This window comes from Fusarium venenatum (assembly GCF_020744135.1).
Source record: "Fusarium venenatum strain MPI-CAGE-CH-0201 chromosome Unknown EDB82scaffold_4, whole genome shotgun sequence".
Lineage (NCBI taxonomy): Eukaryota > Fungi > Ascomycota > Sordariomycetes > Hypocreales > Nectriaceae > Fusarium > Fusarium venenatum.
This window is the reverse complement of record NW_027072132.1, coordinates 6,480,890-6,501,542: the sequence shown is the minus strand read 5'-3', so window position 1 is coordinate 6,501,542 and position 20,653 is coordinate 6,480,890. Positions and strand designations below refer to the sequence as shown.

Genomic DNA, 20,653 nt, shown 5'->3' with positions numbered 1-20,653 from the left:
AAGGCGAATTTTCCCGGCCTTGACTCTGACTCCTCGGGAGAAATCGGAAGAGAGGCAAAGACAAGCTCTTGTAGGGCCTAAAGTTACTGAGAAGCCTTGCCAAGGAAGTTCCGACTCGGTGAGACAGAATTAGGAGTGCATTGCATGGAAATTGTAATTGTACGATTCTCATAAAGAAAACACGCCATTAGTCTATGCATGATACAGGATAAAAAGTGTGGCTTATCATGATGAGGCGTTACGCCACAAATAGCTCAATAGGTGTTTCATCATTTAGGCTTATCTACATATATCTCGCTATGTCATTCTATACTGCATAGAGCCATCTCCTTCCCCGCCATTGGGCATGGAGGGGCAATCAAGGTACCGACACCTGCCATGAGGCGCTACGCGTCGTCACAGGACTGATCCATGGATTCCATCTTCATACTCGAGTTTCCCATCTCCAGGCAACATCTTAAAGCTGTCGCCTAACGAGCCACGCGGCAGTTCAACTTGACGATCATGAACCGGATATAAACATTTCTGACGACTTTGCGACAGTCATCTTCCAAACATCATCTCTCAATCTTTCGAAATGGACTCGAGAATAGCGATGCGGCCGTCTCGGCCGCAAACCGTCAAAGAGCTGGTAGCTCAGGCCGAGAATTTCGACTTCAATATAAATATTCCTTTTAAGCACTGGATACGTGCAGCCGAAACGCTATACCAAGAGGTGTGTGCTTTCTAATTCTGTATGGCATGTCGACTAATTTGTTCAGGCTTCCTTTGCGGTTTCAGATGGCGACTTTGGCCGAGCTTATATGATGCTGTATCGACATTCCCTCCTCATCCTCAAATACCTTCCGTCACATCCGAAGTTCAAAGAACCCGAGAACAAGAAGGCTTATCTGGTCCTATCGAAGCGCATTCAGCGCGTGATCCAAGATCTTGAACAACTCAAACCCGAAATCGAGAATGCCGTCAAAGAGTGGGAACGAATGGCACTTTCGCCAAAGACGACTGATGAAACGCCAGCCCCTTCATCCCGATACGAACAATTCGCAGCTCGCGATCCAACTTTGAGCGGCAATGCTCGGATTTTGGATGCTTCTGACCATCAAGACTTGGCGGTTGATCTTGCACAGAGGGAATTGACACGGAGAGATACAGCGAGGAGAGCGACGAGGCATTCAGGGATTACCGACGAGGATATCATGTCGAGAAGGAGGGGAGGTAAATGGGATCAATGGGATGGCGTGCGAATCGGAGACGATGAGGATCTACGGCGGCAGATGGAGGCGACTAGGCATGCCCTCGACTCGGCGCACGAGAGACGCAACGACGATGATTTCCGGCCGACGTCGCATACTTACAACTACCCGTCTATCTCGAGACCTCGACCAATCGAGTACGAGAGAAGCACAACACCGACCGCCCCATCAATGCAGCCGAGCCGACCACCTAAGGAACCTGTCGCTCTGCCACCGAAAGAACCTCTACACTCGACTCTTTCACAACCGCAACCCCCAAGCCTTCCACAAAAGGTGCCTTTATCAGGATACGCACCTCTTATACCATCTCCATCACCTCAAACTGCCAGTGATCGACCCGAAGTCCCTCGCAAAGAGGCGCTCGGCCCAACTGGAGAAGCTGGGCCACCAGCAATTCCCCAAAAAGAACGTCTCACATTTAAGCCAGGCGCATACCTTGAGAACGGCGACCCAATACGATCTCTCTTCCTCCCGAAAAACCTCCGGCAGAAATTCCTGGACATCGCTGCTGATAACACACGCCGGGGACTTGAGATGTGTGGTATGCTGTGTGGAACGCCTATCAACAATGCGCTGTTTGTCAGGTGTCTCTTGATCCCCGATCAAAAGTGCACATCGGATACGTGTGAGACAGAGAATGAAGAGGTCATGTTTGACTACTGCATGAATGAAGATTTGCTTCTTCTGGGGTGGATCCATACGCATCCAACACAGACCTGTTTCATGAGTTCTCGAGATCTCCATACTCATGCTGGATACCAGGTTATGATGCCTGAGAGCGTGGCTATTGTTTGCGCACCAAAATTCCAACCTTCGTAAGTTATTACCATCAATTGTTGTACGTCCAAGCTAACAAGTTAAGGTATGGAATCTTTCGCCTGACTCATCCGCCAGGCCTGGATCACATCCTGAACTGTAACCATCAGGATACATTTCACCAGCACTCAATCGACAATATCTATCGTGGTGCGGGTCAACCTACGGGCCATGTGTATGAAAGTGATAAGTTGGACTTTTATGTACACGATCTGCGAACCAAATAAAGGGATTGTCACGGTACTAAGAATGAACGAGGTGGAGGGTGGCCAAGCATGCATAGCGCTGGAGTTTTACAGGTGATGGGGTGCTTGTTTTCAGTACAGTAGACTTACAAAGACAAGTTATGACTCTGATCAATGGCTAAGAAGTCACCGTGAGACAGGATCTGCGAGTTGATGGCAAGTGAGTTGTGAACTGGCAAAGTTAGTACTCTGTACACCACGCCTGCGACATTGTCCAGCGCCCTAGACAGTCCGACAGCGCGATACAGTACAAGACAGTGACCAGTGGATCTGGTCGATCTCTCGTCCCGCTGTGGAGAGCAGATTAAGATTGCACCCCCCAGCTCCCGGCAGTAGAGGGCCTCTTGTTGTTCTCTTTTCTTCCTAGCTCAGTGCCAGGGGGCAGATCGATAGTCTAGGTTAGTTGGGAACCCAAAAGGGCTGATGATGGGCATGCAGGGTAGCGATCAACAAGCTGAGGATTTGATGTCTGCGTCTCCCTTGACCGGGTGAGTGGGTGAGAGTTGAGATGGATGAACAGGGAATCTTATTAGTTTGACTTTTCTGGTTTGACTTTTCTGGTTGGTAGGTTATGGAGACATTCACATACAGAGAGAGATAAGAAGATTTATTATTTCGGTATGCCATCACCTCAATGTCAACAACTAGGCAAGCTATTGACAAACTACCGGGAATTTTATCAAGACAATTCCTCATGTTCTTCCAGCCAACTATGACAAACCACGTCATTGTCTCTTGCACTCTCCCTCACCTCAATTCACGACATGACTGCACCGTTCCCAAAAGGGTCTTTCAGCTGTGATGCAACTGACCATTTAGGTTCAAGCTGATTACACAAATGCAGTCCACAGTGTCTCAGTTGAAGAAGAGGTGATCGGCAGAAAAAAGACAAGGTTTACCGCTACGTAGGGGAGCTGAACAAAGTGCCGGTACCTAGTCTGACTAGTGGCACCGCAGATCCTGGGACGGGAGCCATGGATGAATAGAGCCAAGGGAGGCTCGGACCGCTGGAGAACTGAGCTTTGGGGATTATGTGTTGGTGTTTTGATCGTTATGATGGATGAATTGATATTGAGGTATCGAAGAATGTAATGAAAATTGAGATCAATGTAAGAATGATTAAGTTACTCGCCTACTCAATCGCTCAGATCTCAATTCATGTCTCATCTAACAAGACAAGATCTCAGACAAAGCGGAGAGTTATGTACACTAACCGCCAATACAGTGCTAAATCACGCCCTGTTCTCAACCTCCTCCTCTTTTATCTCAGCCCAATAGTATGATTATCCAGACATTGGATTGACCCGGTGACTCAAAAGATACAGTACAAAGTGGCGCCGCCCTGAACCAGGAGGTCAATGCAGATCTGCCCTTGTTGATGCAGAGCTTTGCATCACCAAAGGCTTCGCGTGCACACCAATGCTGCTCCGACTCCGCGCGTGCTGATCAATCTTGTTCCACCGCATTGTCTTATCCAACCATGATCCCTGGGGAGGAAAGAGTGGAATGATAATGTCTCGCTTTCGGGGGAAAGCTCTAGCTTGGTAGCTTGGTAGCTTGGTAGCATGTGCTGCGAAGAAAAAAGGCAAGTCATAAAGATGAGCTCACGCCCACTTGCTTTGCTCTGCTCGAATCTGTACTCCTTGTAATCGACAATAATTATGGCGTCGAACCAAGCAAAGAACGGCGCTGTCGCCACGAATGGGTATGGTAATGAGAAGTCCTCTTCTTCGGCTTCTTCAAGCCAGAGAAAAGAAGTACCTGCCCCGCCACACAACAAGAGTGAGGGTCTGGTGAAGAGCATCAAGAAGCTCCGCTTGGCTTCAAAGAGACCTCTTCCTACAGAGATGGGTGATGGATCTTACCGACAGGTTGCGACTCGTCCGGGGTTGAAGCAAGATGTTCGCCGTCTTCGCGGAAAAGGTGAGTGAGCAAGTATATGTGAGGGTATGAGTGCTGACGAGGAATAGATCTCAAGACATTGCTTGAGATCATCTCAAGTAAGCTCAAGGGAGAGATGCAGCAGGATGACAAGACCATGATCATGGAGCGAACGATCCAGCTTGTTGCGAACCTGAGCGATCACTCCAAAGTCCAGGAGGCTTTGACAAACGGCTTCATCGCCCAGCTTTGGAACTCGATTGATCATCCTCCTATGCTGTACATGGGAAACAAGTATCGTTTCCGCCAGCCTGATGGATCGTGGAACGTGAGTTTTAACCAATTGAGCTTGGGGAAAGCAATTGACTGACCTGTGTAGAACCCTTATCTTCCCCAACTTGGTGCCGCTAGAACACCATACTCGAGAACAGTGCGTCCTAAGGGTATGAGCTTGGGTGCTCAGCCTGATCCAGAGGCTATCTTTGAGTCTGTGTTTGCGAGAGGTATCTTCCGCAAGAACCCGAACAATGTGTCAAGTATCCTCTGGTACTGGGCCACTATCATCATTCATGGTATGTCTCATTCCCTCTGCGTTTTACGCAGCGACTAACAAAATGCAGACCTCTTCTGGACAAACCTCAAAGACCCAGACCAGAACGACTCATCCTCCTACCTCGATCTCGCCCCTCTCTACGGCTCAACCGAGAAAGACCGCGACTCGATCCGCACATTCAAGGATGGTCAGCTTAAGCCCGATTGCTTCGCTGACAAGCGTCTCATCGGTAATCCTCCCGGTGTCCCCATCCTCCTCATCATGTTCAACCGCTTCCACAACCACGTCGCGACTAACCTCGCCGACATCAACGAGGGCGGTCGCTTCAGCAAGCCTGGCGCCCACCTCGATGCCGAAGCTGCTGAAGCTGCTTGGAAGAAGCGTGATGAGGAACTGTTTGAGACCGCGAGATTGGTCACGAGTGGATTGTACATCAACATCACTCTCATTGACTACGTTCGCAACATCATCAACCTGAACCGTGTTGATACTACTTGGACTCTTGATCCTCGTCAAGAGATGGGTGTCTCTGTCGGCACCAAGGATCTGTCTGAGAGTGGTACTGGAAATGTAGTTTCGGCCGAGTTCAACCTCTGCTACCGCTGGCACTCTTGTCTCTCCGAGATGGATGAGAAGTGGGTGGAAGATTTCTACACCGAACTCCTCGGCGAGAACTACGGCCCCATGAACCTGCAGACCATGATGAAGGCTCTCAAGGCGTTCGAGGCCTCAGTCGCTGATGAGCCTTCTGAGCGCACCTTTGGCGGTTTCAAGAGAGGCCCTGACGGCAAGTTCAACGATGACGAGCTTGTCGAGGCGCTCGCCACAGCGATTGAACAGCCCGGTGGTGCCTTCGGTGGTCGCAACGTGCCGCGTATCATGAAGCCCATCGAGATGCTGGGTATCATGCGCGGTCGCAAGTGGAACTTGGCCGGTCTGAACGAGTTCCGAAAGCACTTTGGTCTCAAGGCGTACGACACTTTTGAGGATATCAACTCAGACCCTGAAATTGCCGATTCTCTGCGAAACCTGTACCAGCACCCTGACTACGTCGAATTGTACCCCGGCATCGTCGCAGAGGAGGCAAAAACGCCTATGGTTCCAGGTGTCGGTATCGCTCCCACGTATACAATCTCCCGAGTGGTTCTCTCAGATGCTGTGGCTCTTGTTCGTGGTGACAGGTACTACACTATAGACTACCATCCACGCAACTTGACCAATTGGGGCTTCAAGGAGGTTGATTACGACCTCAAGATCAACCATGGCTGTGTCTTCTACAAGCTCTTCTTGCGCGCATTCCCTCAGCACTTCAAGGGCAATTCCGTCTACGCTCACTACCCCATGGTTATCCCCTCAGAGAACAAGAAGATTCTCACTGACCTGAAGCGCGCGGATCGTTTTGACTTTGGTCGTCCTGCGCCCACAGCAACACGCATCAACATTGTGGGCTACAAGGCAGCCAAGTACATCCTTGAAGACCAGGTCAAGTACCGTGTCTGCTGGGAGGAGGGCCTCAAGCACCTTATGGGTGAGGGTGGTGGACGCTTTATGCTGTCTGGCGACACAGCGCTGCACGCACAGCAGCGCAAGTGCATGGGTCGTCTGCTGTACAACGACACCTGGCGCAACGCGGTTAAGTCGTTCTACTCGACAACGGCCGAGATGCTTCTGAAGGAAAAGTCATACAAGCTTGCAGGTAAGACACAAGTTGATGTCGTGCGCGACGTGGGCAACGTTGCACACACACACTTTGTCGCGAGGATGTTCAACCTTCCCCTCAAGACGAAGCAGAACCCCAAGGGTGTCTTTTCGGAACAGGAGCTGTACATGATCCTTGCAGTCATCTTTGTGTGCATCTTCTTCGATATTGACCCTGCCAAGTCTTTCCCTCTGAGGCAGGGTGCCAGAGAGGTTGCGCAGCAGTTGGGTAAGATTGTGGAGATGAACGTCAAACTTGCTACCAGCGTTGGTATCAAGGGATTGTTTACCAGCAAGCCCAACAAGAACGATGATCCGCTCGCTGCGTACGGTGAGAACATGGCCAAGGGTCTGAAGAAGGCTGGTCTGAGCATTGATGACATCGTGTGGAGCCAGATCTTGCCCACTGCTGGGGCTATGGTGCCGAATCAGGCTCAGGTGGTAAGTCATATTCTATTTCGAGATTGGTGAGAGAACATATTGACTAACAAATTGTGTGTAGTTTGCCCAAACCCTGGATTGGTACCTTTCTCCTGCTGGTGAGAAGTATCGCCCTGAGCTTCATCGTATTGCCGCTCTGGAGACAGGCAACGAGACGGATGCTCTTCTGCTCGGCTACGCGATGGAAGGTATTCGCATGGCTGGTACATTTGGACTGTACCGCGAAGCCACAACCGCCGATGTCATCCAAGAAGATGACGGTCGTGAGGTTCCTGTCAAGGCTGGTGACAGAGTCTTTGTTTCCTTTGTCACAGCTGCCAAAGACCCCAACATCTTCCCCAACCCCGAGGAAGTCGATCCTCGCCGTCCTCTGGACTCGTATATCCACTATGGCGTAGGCCCACATGCTTGTCTTGGAAGAGACATCAGCCAGGTTGCGCTGACGGAGTTGTTCAGGGCTCTGTTCAGGAAGAAGGGCCTTAGGAGGGTGGCGGGTGCGCAGGGAGAGCTCAAGAAGGTGCCCCGACCTGGTGGTTTCTTTGTCTACATGACAGAAGATTGGGGCAGCATTTGGCCGTTCCCCACAAGTATGAAGGTGACTTGGGATGAATAGGATGAAGTATGAATGATATCATGGATGGAATTATTTAGTTGTAATTAATATTCTCTTTGTCTGTCATGAGTGGTAGTGGCTGGTGCATTGATTGAGTGAAGGATTGAATGTAGCAGGTAATGAATGATAGGGCATCCTTCAGCCTCCCTCAGTAATTTCATCAACTGGAGCCCCTGAGCTGAACCCCCCTAAATCCATCTTCCCAGGTGCCGCACTGCCGAGTTGCGGTCCCGTCGGGTCGATCAATTGGTCAACGATCGACTGATCTAAACTTGATTGGGCAAAGACAGTTCGTTTCTAATGTTTCATGATCCTTTTCCCTGCGCCTCTGCAAGGAACACAATTGGATTGATCATCTGGTCTTAAGGAAACAATTAACAGTAGGTAGATAAAAATGTATATATTTCGAGCCAAGACTTTCCTTTTCGTGCTTTAAACATCATCGGAGGTTTTTACCAATTTGCTTGCATCTGCACTTCTCAGCCTTGCTGTGCTTACGTTCCTTTTACTCTATTTTTGATCCTCTTTGCTTACAGCTGTGCTGTACAACCTGACCGCAGTCTTTCACTGCCTTTGTTCTCAAGTCCCTGGAGGATATTTAAATACCCTGTTCAACCACTGTCTTTATCATTATCAACAATCACCATCAACAATCACGACCATCACAAACATTATACTTTACACTCGACAACATGAAGTTCATTACTCTATCCACCATTCTCGGTCTTGCTGGCGCCTCAGCAGCTGCCCTCACAGCAGTCCCCATCATCGAGAAAATCGCCCCCAAGTCAAAGAGCTGCCCTTCAAGCAACACCGACTGCCGCACCGCTGAACAAGCCGCGCCTTTTCTTATCAATGCCTTCAAGGACTACGACATCTACGACCCCAAGATGATGGCCGCTGTACTTGCCCTCATGGCCTTTGAGTCAGGTGACTTTCAGTACAAGCGTAACCAAGTTCCTGGCAGGCCCGGTCAGGGTACAGCCAACATGCAAATGGCCAACTTCAACCTTCTCTACGCAAAGGCCATTCCCGAGCTTGCACCCAAGTTTGAGGGAGTTGACTCGGTTGAGGGCATGTCGGATGATGACCTGAACAAGCTGCTCGACGCTGTTACCGTCGACAAGTACAACTTTGCCTCTGGTGCTTGGTTTCTTGCTACCCAGTGCAAGCAGGACGTGAAGGACGCTTTCAAGAAGGATGCCGATGAAGGATTCAAGGTCTACATTGAGGAGTGCGTTGGCACCGAGGTTGAGCCCAGATTGGAGGTCTTTGGTGTTGCCAAGGAAGCATTTGGGCTGTAAGTGATTGGGGTCTGGGATCATTCGGTCTGGTATTTCTTGGGCATACATGGGTGTAGCGTATTTTTGTAGCATTGTCTATTTCTTCCTCTCTTTTATAGATAGAACTCTTATGGTCTTATCTACTCTTTCCATCGTTTATCTCCGTATTGATTTCCCAGTGTCTTATGGTTTGGTCTATGGCATGTCTGCTTCAAGTAATATATTAAACTGTTCTTAGAGTATAGTAAAAAGTGACCACCCGAAGCATAAGAGACGAAATTACTAGGTCAGCTTATGCTTCTTAGACTACTTATTCTTGTACCCTCAGACAGGCCAACTTTTCTGTAAACCATCAGACTGTTTATTAGATACTGAGGGTATTTGACTTACTTCGCCTCGCTCGAATGCATGGGAGCAGGCTCTATTAAGCTTACCTTCATGCTTTCGACATGGTACAGTCAGACTGAGTGATCAGCAACGTCAAGTCATCTGCCAAGAGCTAGAAATGACGTAAAGAAATCCTTCCAGCGAAATAAGGATGAGTCTAAATTTGTGTCTCTGGAAATTTTATTTTACCAGTTTAGTATAAATGACTGACGATATGATGTTGGGTAAACACCTCAACAAAAGGCCTGATATGCTTTCAGTTGGAGTAGGTGAAACTTCCCTCAATATGGTTCCTTATTTTTACAAAATAGTTATTGTTATTCAAACCAAGTTGGTCTTTAGCAAGGCAATCATCAACGCAGGAGACACATGTAGCAGAATCCCTCCATAACCATCCTCAATATGTGATAAATACACGCCTCTCGCGTCAACATATAGATATTAGCAATGATCAGCCATCAAAAATACAAGCTTCAAGCCACCGCCCGTCGAGTATCTATATATAAAACGAGAGGTGATATTTTTTTCAATAGTTTTGGTCGAGAGTTCATGGGCGACAACGGGCTCAACGCTCCGCCGACGACGCTAGGACGTGCGGTGGGAATACCAAATTAATACAAAACATGAAGTAATCTATTCAGGTCTCTCTGCTGACTGGTCGATTAACGAGTATGAGACTGGTGGCAAGTTTGAGATAGAGAAGTTCAGCTGATGCGCGTTTAGTTAGTTCAGATGGCATATATTCCCATCTTTTGGTAGAGACAACATGGCAGCAAGGACTCTGAGAAACAATGAACCTCGATAGATCCGAATTAACCGCTTTAACAATCCGTAAATAAAATATGTGACTAGCTACCCCAGTGTAGATCATAGCTTCAGTTGAGGCGACGCGATGACTCGCCCAAGTCCGCAACTGACAAGGGTACGATAGAAAAAGACATGGATGTTTATCGTTTCAACGTTTCATCTCGTTCTCAAGCTGAGAAAAACGACGACCCTCAAAAAAGCAGTCTCTAGCTTCACCACACGGCTCACCGTCTGCCCACTTGCAGCATCACATTAGCCCTGGTGAAACCAAACTAACAGCTCGATTTGAGATCAGCCCTATATACATCGGGTTTAGCCTCCAACATGTTAACCCTTCTTGGGTAACGAGGCTCTCCTAGTTAGTTCAAGCGGGCACGAGGGACTTCTTTATTTGGAGTTCGATAGTTTCACGTAATGCGGACCTCCTGGTATGTAATTGGGGTGCTTTGACGTTTCTTGTAAACAAATGATTTCATCAACCATGTGATAAGTAGACTGATGTCCTCCTACTTGTTTTGTTCCTGCGCGTGAGCGTGTGATACGTGCTGAGGTTTTTGTTTACTTTCCTTAACTTTCCTTTTTTCTTTTGTTTCTTGGGTGTCTCATTGTCTGGAACAATGCCTCAAATTGAAGACAAGCCTGCTGTAAGTCTATGAAGTCAGATCTCGAGGGAAAAGTGGCTGACAGGGCTCCAGTTCCTTTATGAATCGTGGGGTCTCTATGCTTTAGGCCTCATTATTCTACTCGCTCGTTTCTTTGTGCGATTGAGAACTGTTGGATGGCGGGGCCTCCAAGGCGATGATGCTTTTTCTTTCCTTGTTATGATCTTTTATACCACGGATGCTGTCACGGTGCACTTAATATGTAAGTTCACTATGTACCTTGCCTTTCGATCCTCCAACAGCTAACACATCTGTAGACTATCTTGGTACCAACATCGAAGCTGGAGTCGCAGCACTTGATCACAGTATGTTACAACTAACCTGCCTTGATAAGAAATGTAAGCTAACCCTTTGGAAGAACTTAGCGAATCTGAAATTCATCAATACGAGCTGGGCTCAATGTTTCAACTTGTCGCTTGGTATTCATACACGGCACTCATTTGGAGTCTCAAGGGAACTATGCTTTGCTTCTTTGCCCGAATGACAATTGGAACGTGGCACAAATCGTTTGTTCAGATCGTATCGCTTCTGTGCGGTATAACATACGCTGCTGTGGTTCTTACGGTATGTCTTCTTTTCTATCAAGTCTGGACCTTGACTAACTGGTTAGATCTCAATCGGATGCCTTCCCTACGAAGCAAACTGGCAGTATGTATCCCCATTAACTCTAGTATTTGTGTTTTACTAACAGGAATTACAGAGTTGTGCCTGATCCTCCAGGTTCGTGTTGATCATATCAAAATTGGACGAATAGAACTAATATATTTCTTTAGCAAGATGCAGTTTCAAAATTCAAAACTTTTTGGTTACTACTGTACTCAACGTCTTGTAAGTTGTGACACAGTTTCAAGGTAGACACGACTTATTAACTAACTATTGCAGAACTGATGGCTTGATTCTTTGCATCCCACTACCACTTCTCTGGAAACTCCAAATTCCATTTCACAAGTAAGTTCCTACACCACTCATCCACAATTTGTCTAACAAAGATAGAAAACTTGTCATAGGTCTACTCCTTTCTTCAGGAGTATTTGTCATGGCAGCCGCCCTGGTCCGCGTCGTCCTCACCCTCTCAGCCAACCCGTCAGCACTCACCATCAACGCCTGGGGCATCCGCGAAACCATCGTCGGCATCGCCACAGTCAACATTCCCGTCCTACGATCACTCTTCTCACGATCATTATGGAAAGGAAAAGCGCCAAGCGAGATCTGCTCGTCGTACCAGGGTTCGTCGGGAAGTGTGCGCAACAGACTCACTAAGCAAAACATTTCAACACCGTATGGAATGAAAAAGGTTTTTGATGGTAGTGGAGGATGGAAGCACAGTCACGAGAAGAGCGAGGAGTCGTTGAACCCAAAGGTTAGCAAGTTGGCCGATATTATCGTCGAGAGGTCGTATCACGTTCAGCACGAACAATATGATGGATGGCGGGGACATCACCATGCGAGATCGAACACGTCGATTTACGCGCAATCGCCAGTATGATGTCTTATGCATGAACAGTTAGAACGATACATCATCGGGGATAGACCAACATTTACATATAGAAGGTATGAGAGCCCATGTTATAGAGTATAATGTTAGATAGTAATGCATGACTTGAATGATTCTGATTTTATCATGTTATTCAGGAGTCTAGGGTTCATATAAAAGATACCAGCACGCAACCATATTTCTAATATGACGCCCATAAACGAACATGTTTATGCAATGGTACCGTCACTTCCGGTTGACCTGATTCCTTGAACAGCTGATTAGTTATGTCGTAGAGTTACTTATGGGTAACCGGCACAAGAAACGCCAATTTCCAGTACCAAGGCAAAGACATGCAAGATTGAAAATTGACTCTTGGCTATAGGCTGTGCTAGTTCCTAAAGCACACAAATGTTGCGCTGCTCCCAGTAGGACAAAGCCTGGGCAGTTCCTCAGCGCACGATCAAGAGTTTAGGAATAGCGTAGGATTGATCTACAAAGAAGGCGAGGCGGGACAATCAAGATATAAAATTAGACAAATTACCCCGTCACAGTTTTCTACGACTCTCAACCCATCTTTGAATTTGCAGATATTCACAATTAACCGCCAAAATGGTGTGGAGGCAGGTATCTGATACCCAATGGGAGCGTCCATTGGATGGTCTAGAAGCCTTCTTCGTCGTCACTGCCAATATGTCCGCAAGTCTCTGCGACGGCAGAGAACACTATACACTCTTCGCCTCTCTCAATCTCCAAATCAATTCTCATGACGTTGAATCAGACCTTCGGCATGCTTGGAAGCAACTGCGTCACGAACAACCTCAGATCGCTACTACAATCCAAGACATGAAGAGAGTTTACGCCATCACGGATGAACACGGCTTGAACCGCTGGCTCACAGAAACGTTCATTGTTTCCGATGCCTTGAATGCTGAAGAAATGCAAAAGGTTACTCAACCTATCAAACAAACTACACTTTGCTACGTCCCCAAGTCCTCGGAACATGTGATACGTGGTCGTCACTATACCATAGGCTGCACAGGAATGGGGCTACTCTGTCACAGCTTCCTCAACGCACTAGCGCATCCTGATGAAGATATTACCTTTGGAGACGAGCCTGTACGTTTGGCACCAATCATGGAAGAAGTTCTCGGGTTTTCAGAACCGTCAGCCCAAGCAAGAGAAAAAGGCGAGGAGTTACTCGGTAGCTACATAGGCAGCCAACTAACCATCGGTTTAATCTAAGAACTCGGCTCTGCGCCATCCGGAAACTGTCAAAACGCGGAGCTTGTTTTCTCACCCGAGAGAACTGATCTCTTAGTCAAAGCCTGCCACCGTAAAGGCACCACGGTCACTTCAGCAATCCACGCAGCATATGTCTCTACACTCATGGAATACGCAGATACCGATTCAGAAAAGTATCGATATACATCTATGAATCAATTCAACCTTCGTCCTTATCTTCCTTCGCCGTACAACTCCAGTAAGTATGCTGTATCGGTGTACTACGCTCCTCATCCACACATCATCAATTTGCCTGCCTCTTATTGAGATCTTGTCGAATCATTCACTAAGTATTACAAGACAGTATTCAAGACAAACCCAGATGCTTTGAAAATGACAGGCGCTTTTAAACGTGGTATGCACTAGGTTGTTTCGAGCCTAGAGTTCCTCAAGGCTCCTGCACCCAAAGACGCTCTTGTGAGCAGTCTGGGCATTGTTGAAAACTTCATCAATCGTGAGTATGCATATAATATTAAGGTTAAGGGCTTCAAGTTTGGAGCGGACATTGTGCTGGGCATGTCGATCTTATTTTTCTACACATTTCAGGGTAGGTTGAGGCTGGTGTATAGTTTCAATGACGGATTCGAGAAGGCCGAGGATATAAAGATTTACTCGGAAAGGATGGAGCGGAGACTGATCGAAGAGTTCCGGTTATAAAGAAAATAAGGAAGGATAATTGGTGAGATAAGTGTGAGTCTTCCCACCCATGTGTTCGATATAAGATTTGCTATTCACGTACCAGGATCACGATTGAAAATATTGTTGCCATGATATTATCTAGAGTAATGGTATTATGGTTCGCTAGTTAAAAAAGAAAAGTTATAATCGTAATATTACATAAGACTGATAAGAAAAGAAAAAAGCTCCGCTCTTGTTGAAGCCATCCGTCATTCATCAAGGAAGCTCAGACCGCTGGTAAGACCTTTGCATAACGACCTCGTTTCCATGTAGTTCTTGAGGTGGCCTCTGGGCTAGCTCTTGAGGCTTTGTATCGATATAATGTTGTTGTTGCATGACGTTCTGCCCATAGGCCGGGACCTCAGGGGCTGGTATAGTCTGACTTCGACGTCGACGCCAATACAGAAAGCCGCCCACTCCAAGAGCTATCACAGCAGCAGAAATTCCAGCACCGATGCCAGCTTTTGCAGCTATCGACATAGCAACTTCTTCCTTGTCCTCCTTTGTTTCATCATCATCGTCGGTCGCGTCTGCTTTAGAACTGGGAGTACTCGAAGGCACTTCTTCATCGTTCCAGTATCCTGTCCAGGATTGGTTCCAGTCATTCCCACCTTTTCTAACTGTGTTGTCCATCTCCCCAATTGTAACAGGATTCGCAGTTGCCTGGATATTGGGACCTGGAGCCTGGGCTAACCACCAAGTGTCTACACCGCGACGCATATTGGCCCCGATGAAAGCATCTTGGAGGAACGCGCGCCCTAAAACCCATCGGTTACCACCGTTGACATGGCATGGGAAGTATGGTATCGGATCATCGACGAGAGGTGCTTCGAGAGTTAGGTTGAGGTGCATGAACGGCACCCGGATTTTGACGGGGTTGGTATTGGACGTCGAGATGAACTCGAAGGTAAGTGTCGTGGCTGATGAAATAATCTCCTTGTACTTATCCGAGTCGGTGTCCCAAAGGTACAAGCCGAGGTCCTTGCTGTACTTGACAGGAAGATGGGAGGCGATGCTGTTGCAGGTGGACTCGGGGAGTGTTAAGTATGGTGAACAACCGTCGACTAATACCTTGAATGAGGTACCGATAGAGGAGTTTCCCTCAGCAAGAAGACCGCCCTTGGACCGGAACTCGAACGGTGACTTGCTTCCGACCACATCGATGCTGATATCCCGCAGTGTGATTCCATCTCTGGGACCGCCATTCATGCTCAGGATCTCCCCCACAACTCGGTTCTGATCATAGCCTCCGAACCAAAGCGAACCCGGAACCCTGGTAGCAGGCTGTGCTGATCCGATATGCATGCCGAACGAATATGACTCGGTATATCCGTTATCCCATAACCACCCTGATGGAAGACTTGCATTGATGGTTGGGAAATTATCACCGACGAAAAAGCTCTGGTTCGTTTCTCTCCTCCCTCCTAGACTAAGACAGCCAGCAGTGAAACCCACTGTCTTACTTCCGGGGTACTTGATCTTCTGTGGTGTTGACGTTCCAAGGACAGCAAGACTTGCATTTTTCACCGTTGTCCCGTCCAACTCGATGTCATCTTGATAGGCTGTCCCACCCTCGCCTTCCAAATTCACACCGCGCATATAATTCTCGAGAGCTGCCTTCCACTGGATACCTCCTGTAGTGGCGACGGACGTGTCGTAGGTGCCAGCTCTTGAAGTAGAGCAAGGCCCCTTTCCGCAGTATGCGTCTTCGACCAGCCACGTTTCCCAGTCACTTCCAGGAAATAGATCGACATCTTGCTTGTGTTCGCCAATTCTGGCATGTATAGCTCGCCATGGGCCATCGGGTCCATATGTATTTTCTGACCATGGAACTTCTCTGGGAGTACGCTCGGCCGAGATGGTGGCGATCCGCGCCAGTATCAGTGTAAAAGCGGCAAAGGAGGCCAGCATGGTCGGAGTGCTCGAAGAAACGAAAGAAAACACAAAGATGATAACATAAACAACCTCCAAAGAGGAAATAAACTTAGAGTGTAAACGATTGAATTATTTGGATGGAGTAAACGTCTGACCGTCGGCGAAGAACGAAAGAAGGCGACAACAGGCCAAGCGGCTGGGACAGAACGAAGAAGTCCGATGGACAACTCTACAAGGCTGTTACCAGAATCCATGGAATCAAGAAATCTCGCTTGGGCAAGATTCAACCAACAGTCGACATGGGTATTTCAGCTTGGCTCAGTTGTCGTGTGTTAGGAACAACCAACATGCATGAGATAGAGGTGTTGGTACATGGGGTTTCAAGGACGCTAAATGGAGCTCTGCCAATGGATCACGACAGGATAACTTGTAAAACTGAGAGAATTCCTGCCTTCGAAATTCAGGCTGCATCTTGGCGGTCACTGCAAAGTTGCGAGAGAATATCGCGTGTTCCTTTTTCTCACCTGTACATGAGCCATTAGCAGTCAACGGAGATGATACCACTTACATATCTCAGAGATGAAAAGTAAGAAATTGGTGCAACATGACCATGTATGTGGTAAGTAATTAGTTTCCAGCAGTATTGCAATATGTCAGGGAGGGAATGTAGTTGCGGATGATTTGTGTGAAACTTAAGGCTGGCAACAGAAAATCAAGTGAGTTCAATAATGCATCTGTCGTCAAGAGTCAGCTCATAATACTCTCCTTTCCAAGAAAAGAAAAACCAAGAATATTTCCATGGGCTGATTGGTGGACAGTCGCTAAAAGCTTCCTCCTAGCCGCCCAAGTCCATGAACAATCCCTGTCAACTGTGCAGATAAGCTAACCAAGAAGCAATGTTTCATATTATAAGTGTGACCAACACGCATACATTTGCTAAAATAATATTATGCTTCGCTGGGCGGCTCCATTTGCACGACCAACAGGTGGCATTATGGTAGGGATCTTTGACAGCCAAGGCCGCCACGCCGCAGTTATCAGGACAAAGGCTAGCTACGCTTTTTGAAGCGAGGTCTTAGTCCCTCACTTTTTCTCTTGGATCTCTCGTGTTTTGTTGTGTCTGGAAAGCTCCATCGTTAAGGCTAGTTCCTGTTTCTTTTCGCATGATATTCTATCGACTTAATGAATCCTATCAGTCACTTATTTACTCACTTACATTCTAATTAGTCATACCCTTTCCCAAATGCTACTGCGACGGTGGTTCTATACTCCAATGTCGAGCTTTACAGGTTGGACGAAAGATTTGCTACCAGAGCAAAAATCTCCATTCCTTCCAAGCACCCTTGCACCGAGACGATACCGCTGGACAGGAGCCTTGGTTTTCACCATTATTGTCTTATACCTTCTTCTCAGACATGACTTTATTCCTACAGAGTCGTTGAAGGCTTCGGACTCTGACACGTCCATCGCAGTTGATTGGTCACAGTTTGCATACACCCAGTATGTCACAAGTAGCGAGTACCTTTGTAACTCGGTTATGTTCTTCGAGGCGTTGGATCGTCTCTCTAGCCAAGCTGATCGTGTCATGATGTACCCGTCAAAGATGTTCAAGTCTGAAAACGATACATCTCGCGATATTGAACTACTGGTCAAAGCTCGTGATGAGTACAACGTCAAGCTTGTTCCTATCACAGTTCAGCACAAAGATAACGCAGATGGTAAGCGAGTTTCCACAACTACCTAACTTAAACAGACCATATTGCATGGCAAGGCTGACCCGTGCATATGTAGCTACATGGGCTGATTCATTCACCAAGCTTCTGGCCTTCAATCAGACTCAATACAGTCGTGTCCTATCCATCGACTCAGACTCATTGATCCTTCAAAATATGGACGAATTATTTCTTTTGCCACCAGCGCCAGTAGCAATGCCTAGAGCTTACTGGATGCTTCCAGACAAAGACATGCTCTCATCACAGGTTATTCTCATCCAGCCTTCCAAACCAGAGTTCTCTCGGATCAAAGCCAAGATAAATTCAGCTTCCAAAAATGATTACGATATGGAGATCGTCAACGATCTCTACGGCCATAGTGCACTTGTTCTTCCACATCGTCCTTACGATATGATTACTGGTGAATATCGGGAGGAAAACCATGCGAAATATCTCGGTTCTGATGCTGAACCTTGGGACCCTGTCGCTGCTTACAATGAGGCCAAACTTGTTCACTTCTCTGACTGGCCAATCCCAAAGCCATGGATACCGACACCCGAAGACCTTCGCCTTGAGATACAGCCCCCATGCAAATCAATAAATGGTATGGAAGACTGCACAGCGAGGATGATATGGAATTCTTTCTACACAGACTTTAGGTTGAAGCGCAAGGTAAATCACCATCTTGGCTATTATTTGGTTGCTTATTTATCTGACATTCTATAGGAGGTTTGTGGGAAGAACTGGTGATCCTCTCAAGGTGCGGTCAAAGTGCCATTCTGTTTGAAATTCACATAGTACATACGCCACAGTGCGTCAGATAGATATCCAAGCGTCAATACAAGGTTCAAGCACTTAAAGTTTCTGGGTCAGACAAACCATTGAACAGGTTTAATAGTATAGTTACGATTCTAAAATACTACTATGAAGGGAGCACGGACTCAAGCTTTCTATAAAATTAGCAAATGTGCCAACACTTTGCACAACTATGCACGATTCTGACAAGTCCAATGCAAGATATGAAGTCACAAGTCTAGTAAGAGACATAAGAATTCGAAACCTATCAGGACATAAGTTGGCCTCTGATGTCAAATAAAACCTGGTATGTACTGAAGGACTTGTAGTGGCATTCCATTAAGAATATGTGTGTCATCAAGCGCTTGCGGGACCGCACAGCGGCTGAAACTGTAAGCATAAGGCGTAGCTGGGCGCTTAAATCATGTGGCATCCTGTTTTATTTGACGGCAAATTGGTTCTTATTGGCACAAATGTTAAAGCCTAATGGGATTAGCTGGTTAGTATGCCAGGTTGTAATGGGTGATTGATTGAATGAGGAAACAGAGCTTGTTGAAGCACAAATCCCAACCAGGATTTGTTTTCATCAGTGCCAGCAGCATAAAAGTTGAAATATTTTAACTACCTAGTGGTTACATGAGGCATTAGGCATGCCCCTTAATTCGGAGGTTGCATACCGGTTGGTAATATCTCGAGGAAGATCTCTAGACCTTTTTTCTTTTGACTCTAGGACCTGTATCTTCTATTAAACTACGAGGTAAATCAACGGCGTATATATATATAAATATATACTGCCCGCCGATTCTCGCGGTGCCAATGAGAGTACAAATTATCTAGTAAGAATATAGAGATGTTCTCACTTGCAATCCAAATTTCTTTCTACAGTTATTATAAGCCATAATTGCTATTAAAATACGAGATGCTTTCGACAGCTTTTATGGTGACATGGCCTCTGCCTCACAAAATTCAACCGGAAATTGGTTTCGTTGGCACTTTGTATCTAATGATACTAGATACGTCTCACTCAACACTTAACTCGATTATCCCAACGAACAATAACGGATAGGCTGTCCCGGAAATCAAATCCATGCATTGTTGGTGTTATGCCCTGTCCTATAACGGAATTAATCCGCAGATAAGCAGAATGTAATTGCCCAAAACAATTCAGGGTTTGAAAAATAGGGCTGTCCTCGACAAGGCGTGTGGGAGACAATTTGCAAGTATTGCCGGCTGGTATATCAAGATACTGTCCACTGAGATCGAATATTGTGGGCTTGAGGCCGGGTTCTCGCGATGTCCACTTTGCACTGTTGTCAATGATTTGGATCCTGAGTCTATTGCGTGCACTTATCTGGCCAAAAATTAGATTTAATAGAAGGTAACGCACCGTTCTAAGGCCAAAGTTCCAGGACGAATGCTATTCAACCGCAATGTTTTTCGGCAAGTTCGCCAAAAGCTGGCCACAAATTGTAGGCCGTGGGAACAACGGAAGATATTCTGATGTTATGAAGAATATATCCTGTTCAGGATACACATTGTGATGCCAATGCTCGTGTTGGGCATTAAAAGATGACATGGGAGCCGCTGGATCCTGTCCTTCTTCTCCTGGCTGGATGAGGTCCATGTGGTAACCCGATTTTCTTCCTGAGTACTTGCAGCTTAAATGTATGTAATTCTCATCAGCTGACTTGGCTTGACTTCTCTAATTTTGGAAGACAACCTCTCTTGATTCTGAGCATGCCATCCAAAGACCAGCGTGCCAAAGGTAGACAGAGTTGTTTTTTGACTTTGGTTCTTTCTTTTTCTTTGAGTTGTGACTTTTCTTTTTGTTGTAATTGGAGTCGTCCCAGGTGTGTTTGGATGGAGTAACACAGCGGTCTGTTTGTGCTGTCATGTAGTGGATTGCGCGATAGCCTCTACGCTGCTCAAGACATGCATTTTCCCAGATCATAAACCGAAGCTCGTTGGGAAGTCTTGTAAAGAGATGGAAGGTTGTGCAAGCCATTGTGATGGTGTATGGAAGCGATACAATTAGAAGCAATGAGTAGAGGGAACTATATGTTCAATCAACATCAATAACGATGACATAAATGTTAAGTGACCAAACCTAGTTTAATAGAAGCTGCAGGTCTCATACTCAGAAGCAAAATATCTAAAGATCTTCCTCGAGATATCGGTGGCACAAGTCTTATCATA

At 46.8% G+C, this 20,653-nt stretch overlaps 7 protein-coding genes across 7 annotated transcripts; 5 read left to right on the top strand and 2 right to left on the bottom strand.

The window, feature by feature from the left end:
- Positions 1-577: 577 nt before the first annotated feature.
- EDB82DRAFT_548671 (uncharacterized protein) lies at positions 578-2,296 on the top strand (the record flags this gene model as incomplete). The annotated part of the gene is made up of 3 exons (XM_025725381.1): positions 578-715; positions 762-2,068; positions 2,116-2,296. 3 exons carry the CDS (start codon positions 578-580, stop codon positions 2,294-2,296), a joined length of 1,626 nt encoding a protein of 541 aa, XP_025593985.1.
- A 1,679-nt stretch (positions 2,297-3,975) lies between these two features.
- Positions 3,976-8,804, top strand: EDB82DRAFT_548670 (heme peroxidase; the record flags this gene model as incomplete). Its single annotated transcript, XM_025725380.2, has 6 exons — positions 3,976-4,237; positions 4,285-4,523; positions 4,575-4,767; positions 4,816-6,887; positions 6,949-7,474; positions 8,338-8,804. The coding sequence occupies 6 exons, from the start codon at positions 3,976-3,978 to the stop codon at positions 8,802-8,804; spliced, it is 3,759 nt and encodes a 1,252-aa protein (XP_025593984.2).
- Positions 8,805-10,594: 1,790 nt separating this feature from the next.
- EDB82DRAFT_569692 (uncharacterized protein) lies at positions 10,595-12,125 on the top strand (the record flags this gene model as incomplete). The annotated part of the gene is made up of 9 exons (XM_065609890.1): positions 10,595-10,621; positions 10,673-10,841; positions 10,897-10,944; positions 10,998-11,203; positions 11,250-11,287; positions 11,340-11,359; positions 11,413-11,467; positions 11,522-11,587; positions 11,633-12,125. The coding sequence occupies 9 exons, from the start codon at positions 10,595-10,597 to the stop codon at positions 12,123-12,125; spliced, it is 1,122 nt and encodes a 373-aa protein (XP_065463550.1).
- Positions 12,126-12,725: 600 nt separating this feature from the next.
- Positions 12,726-13,358, top strand: EDB82DRAFT_530642 (uncharacterized protein; the record flags this gene model as incomplete). The annotated part of the gene is made up of 1 exon (XM_025725376.2): positions 12,726-13,358. One exon carries the CDS (start codon positions 12,726-12,728, stop codon positions 13,356-13,358), a length of 633 nt encoding a protein of 210 aa, XP_025593981.2.
- Positions 13,359-14,147: 789 nt separating this feature from the next.
- Positions 14,148-16,117, bottom strand: EDB82DRAFT_352194 (aspartic peptidase domain-containing protein). Its single transcript, XM_025725375.2, has one exon. It carries the CDS (start codon positions 15,984-15,986, stop codon positions 14,292-14,294), a length of 1,695 nt encoding a protein of 564 aa, XP_025593980.1. The 5' UTR covers positions 15,987-16,117; the 3' UTR covers positions 14,148-14,291.
- A 1,106-nt stretch (positions 16,118-17,223) lies between these two features.
- On the top strand, positions 17,224-18,412 carry EDB82DRAFT_530640 (nucleotide-diphospho-sugar transferase; the record flags this gene model as incomplete). Its single annotated transcript, XM_025725374.1, has 3 exons — positions 17,224-17,668; positions 17,742-18,334; positions 18,389-18,412. The coding sequence occupies 3 exons, from the start codon at positions 17,224-17,226 to the stop codon at positions 18,410-18,412; spliced, it is 1,062 nt and encodes a 353-aa protein (XP_025593979.1).
- A 1,747-nt stretch (positions 18,413-20,159) lies between these two features.
- EDB82DRAFT_481249 (uncharacterized protein) lies at positions 20,160-20,462 on the bottom strand (the record flags this gene model as incomplete). The annotated part of the gene is made up of 1 exon (XM_025725373.1): positions 20,160-20,462. One exon carries the CDS (start codon positions 20,460-20,462, stop codon positions 20,160-20,162), a length of 303 nt encoding a protein of 100 aa, XP_025593978.1.
- Between the last annotated feature and the right edge of the window lie 191 nt (positions 20,463-20,653).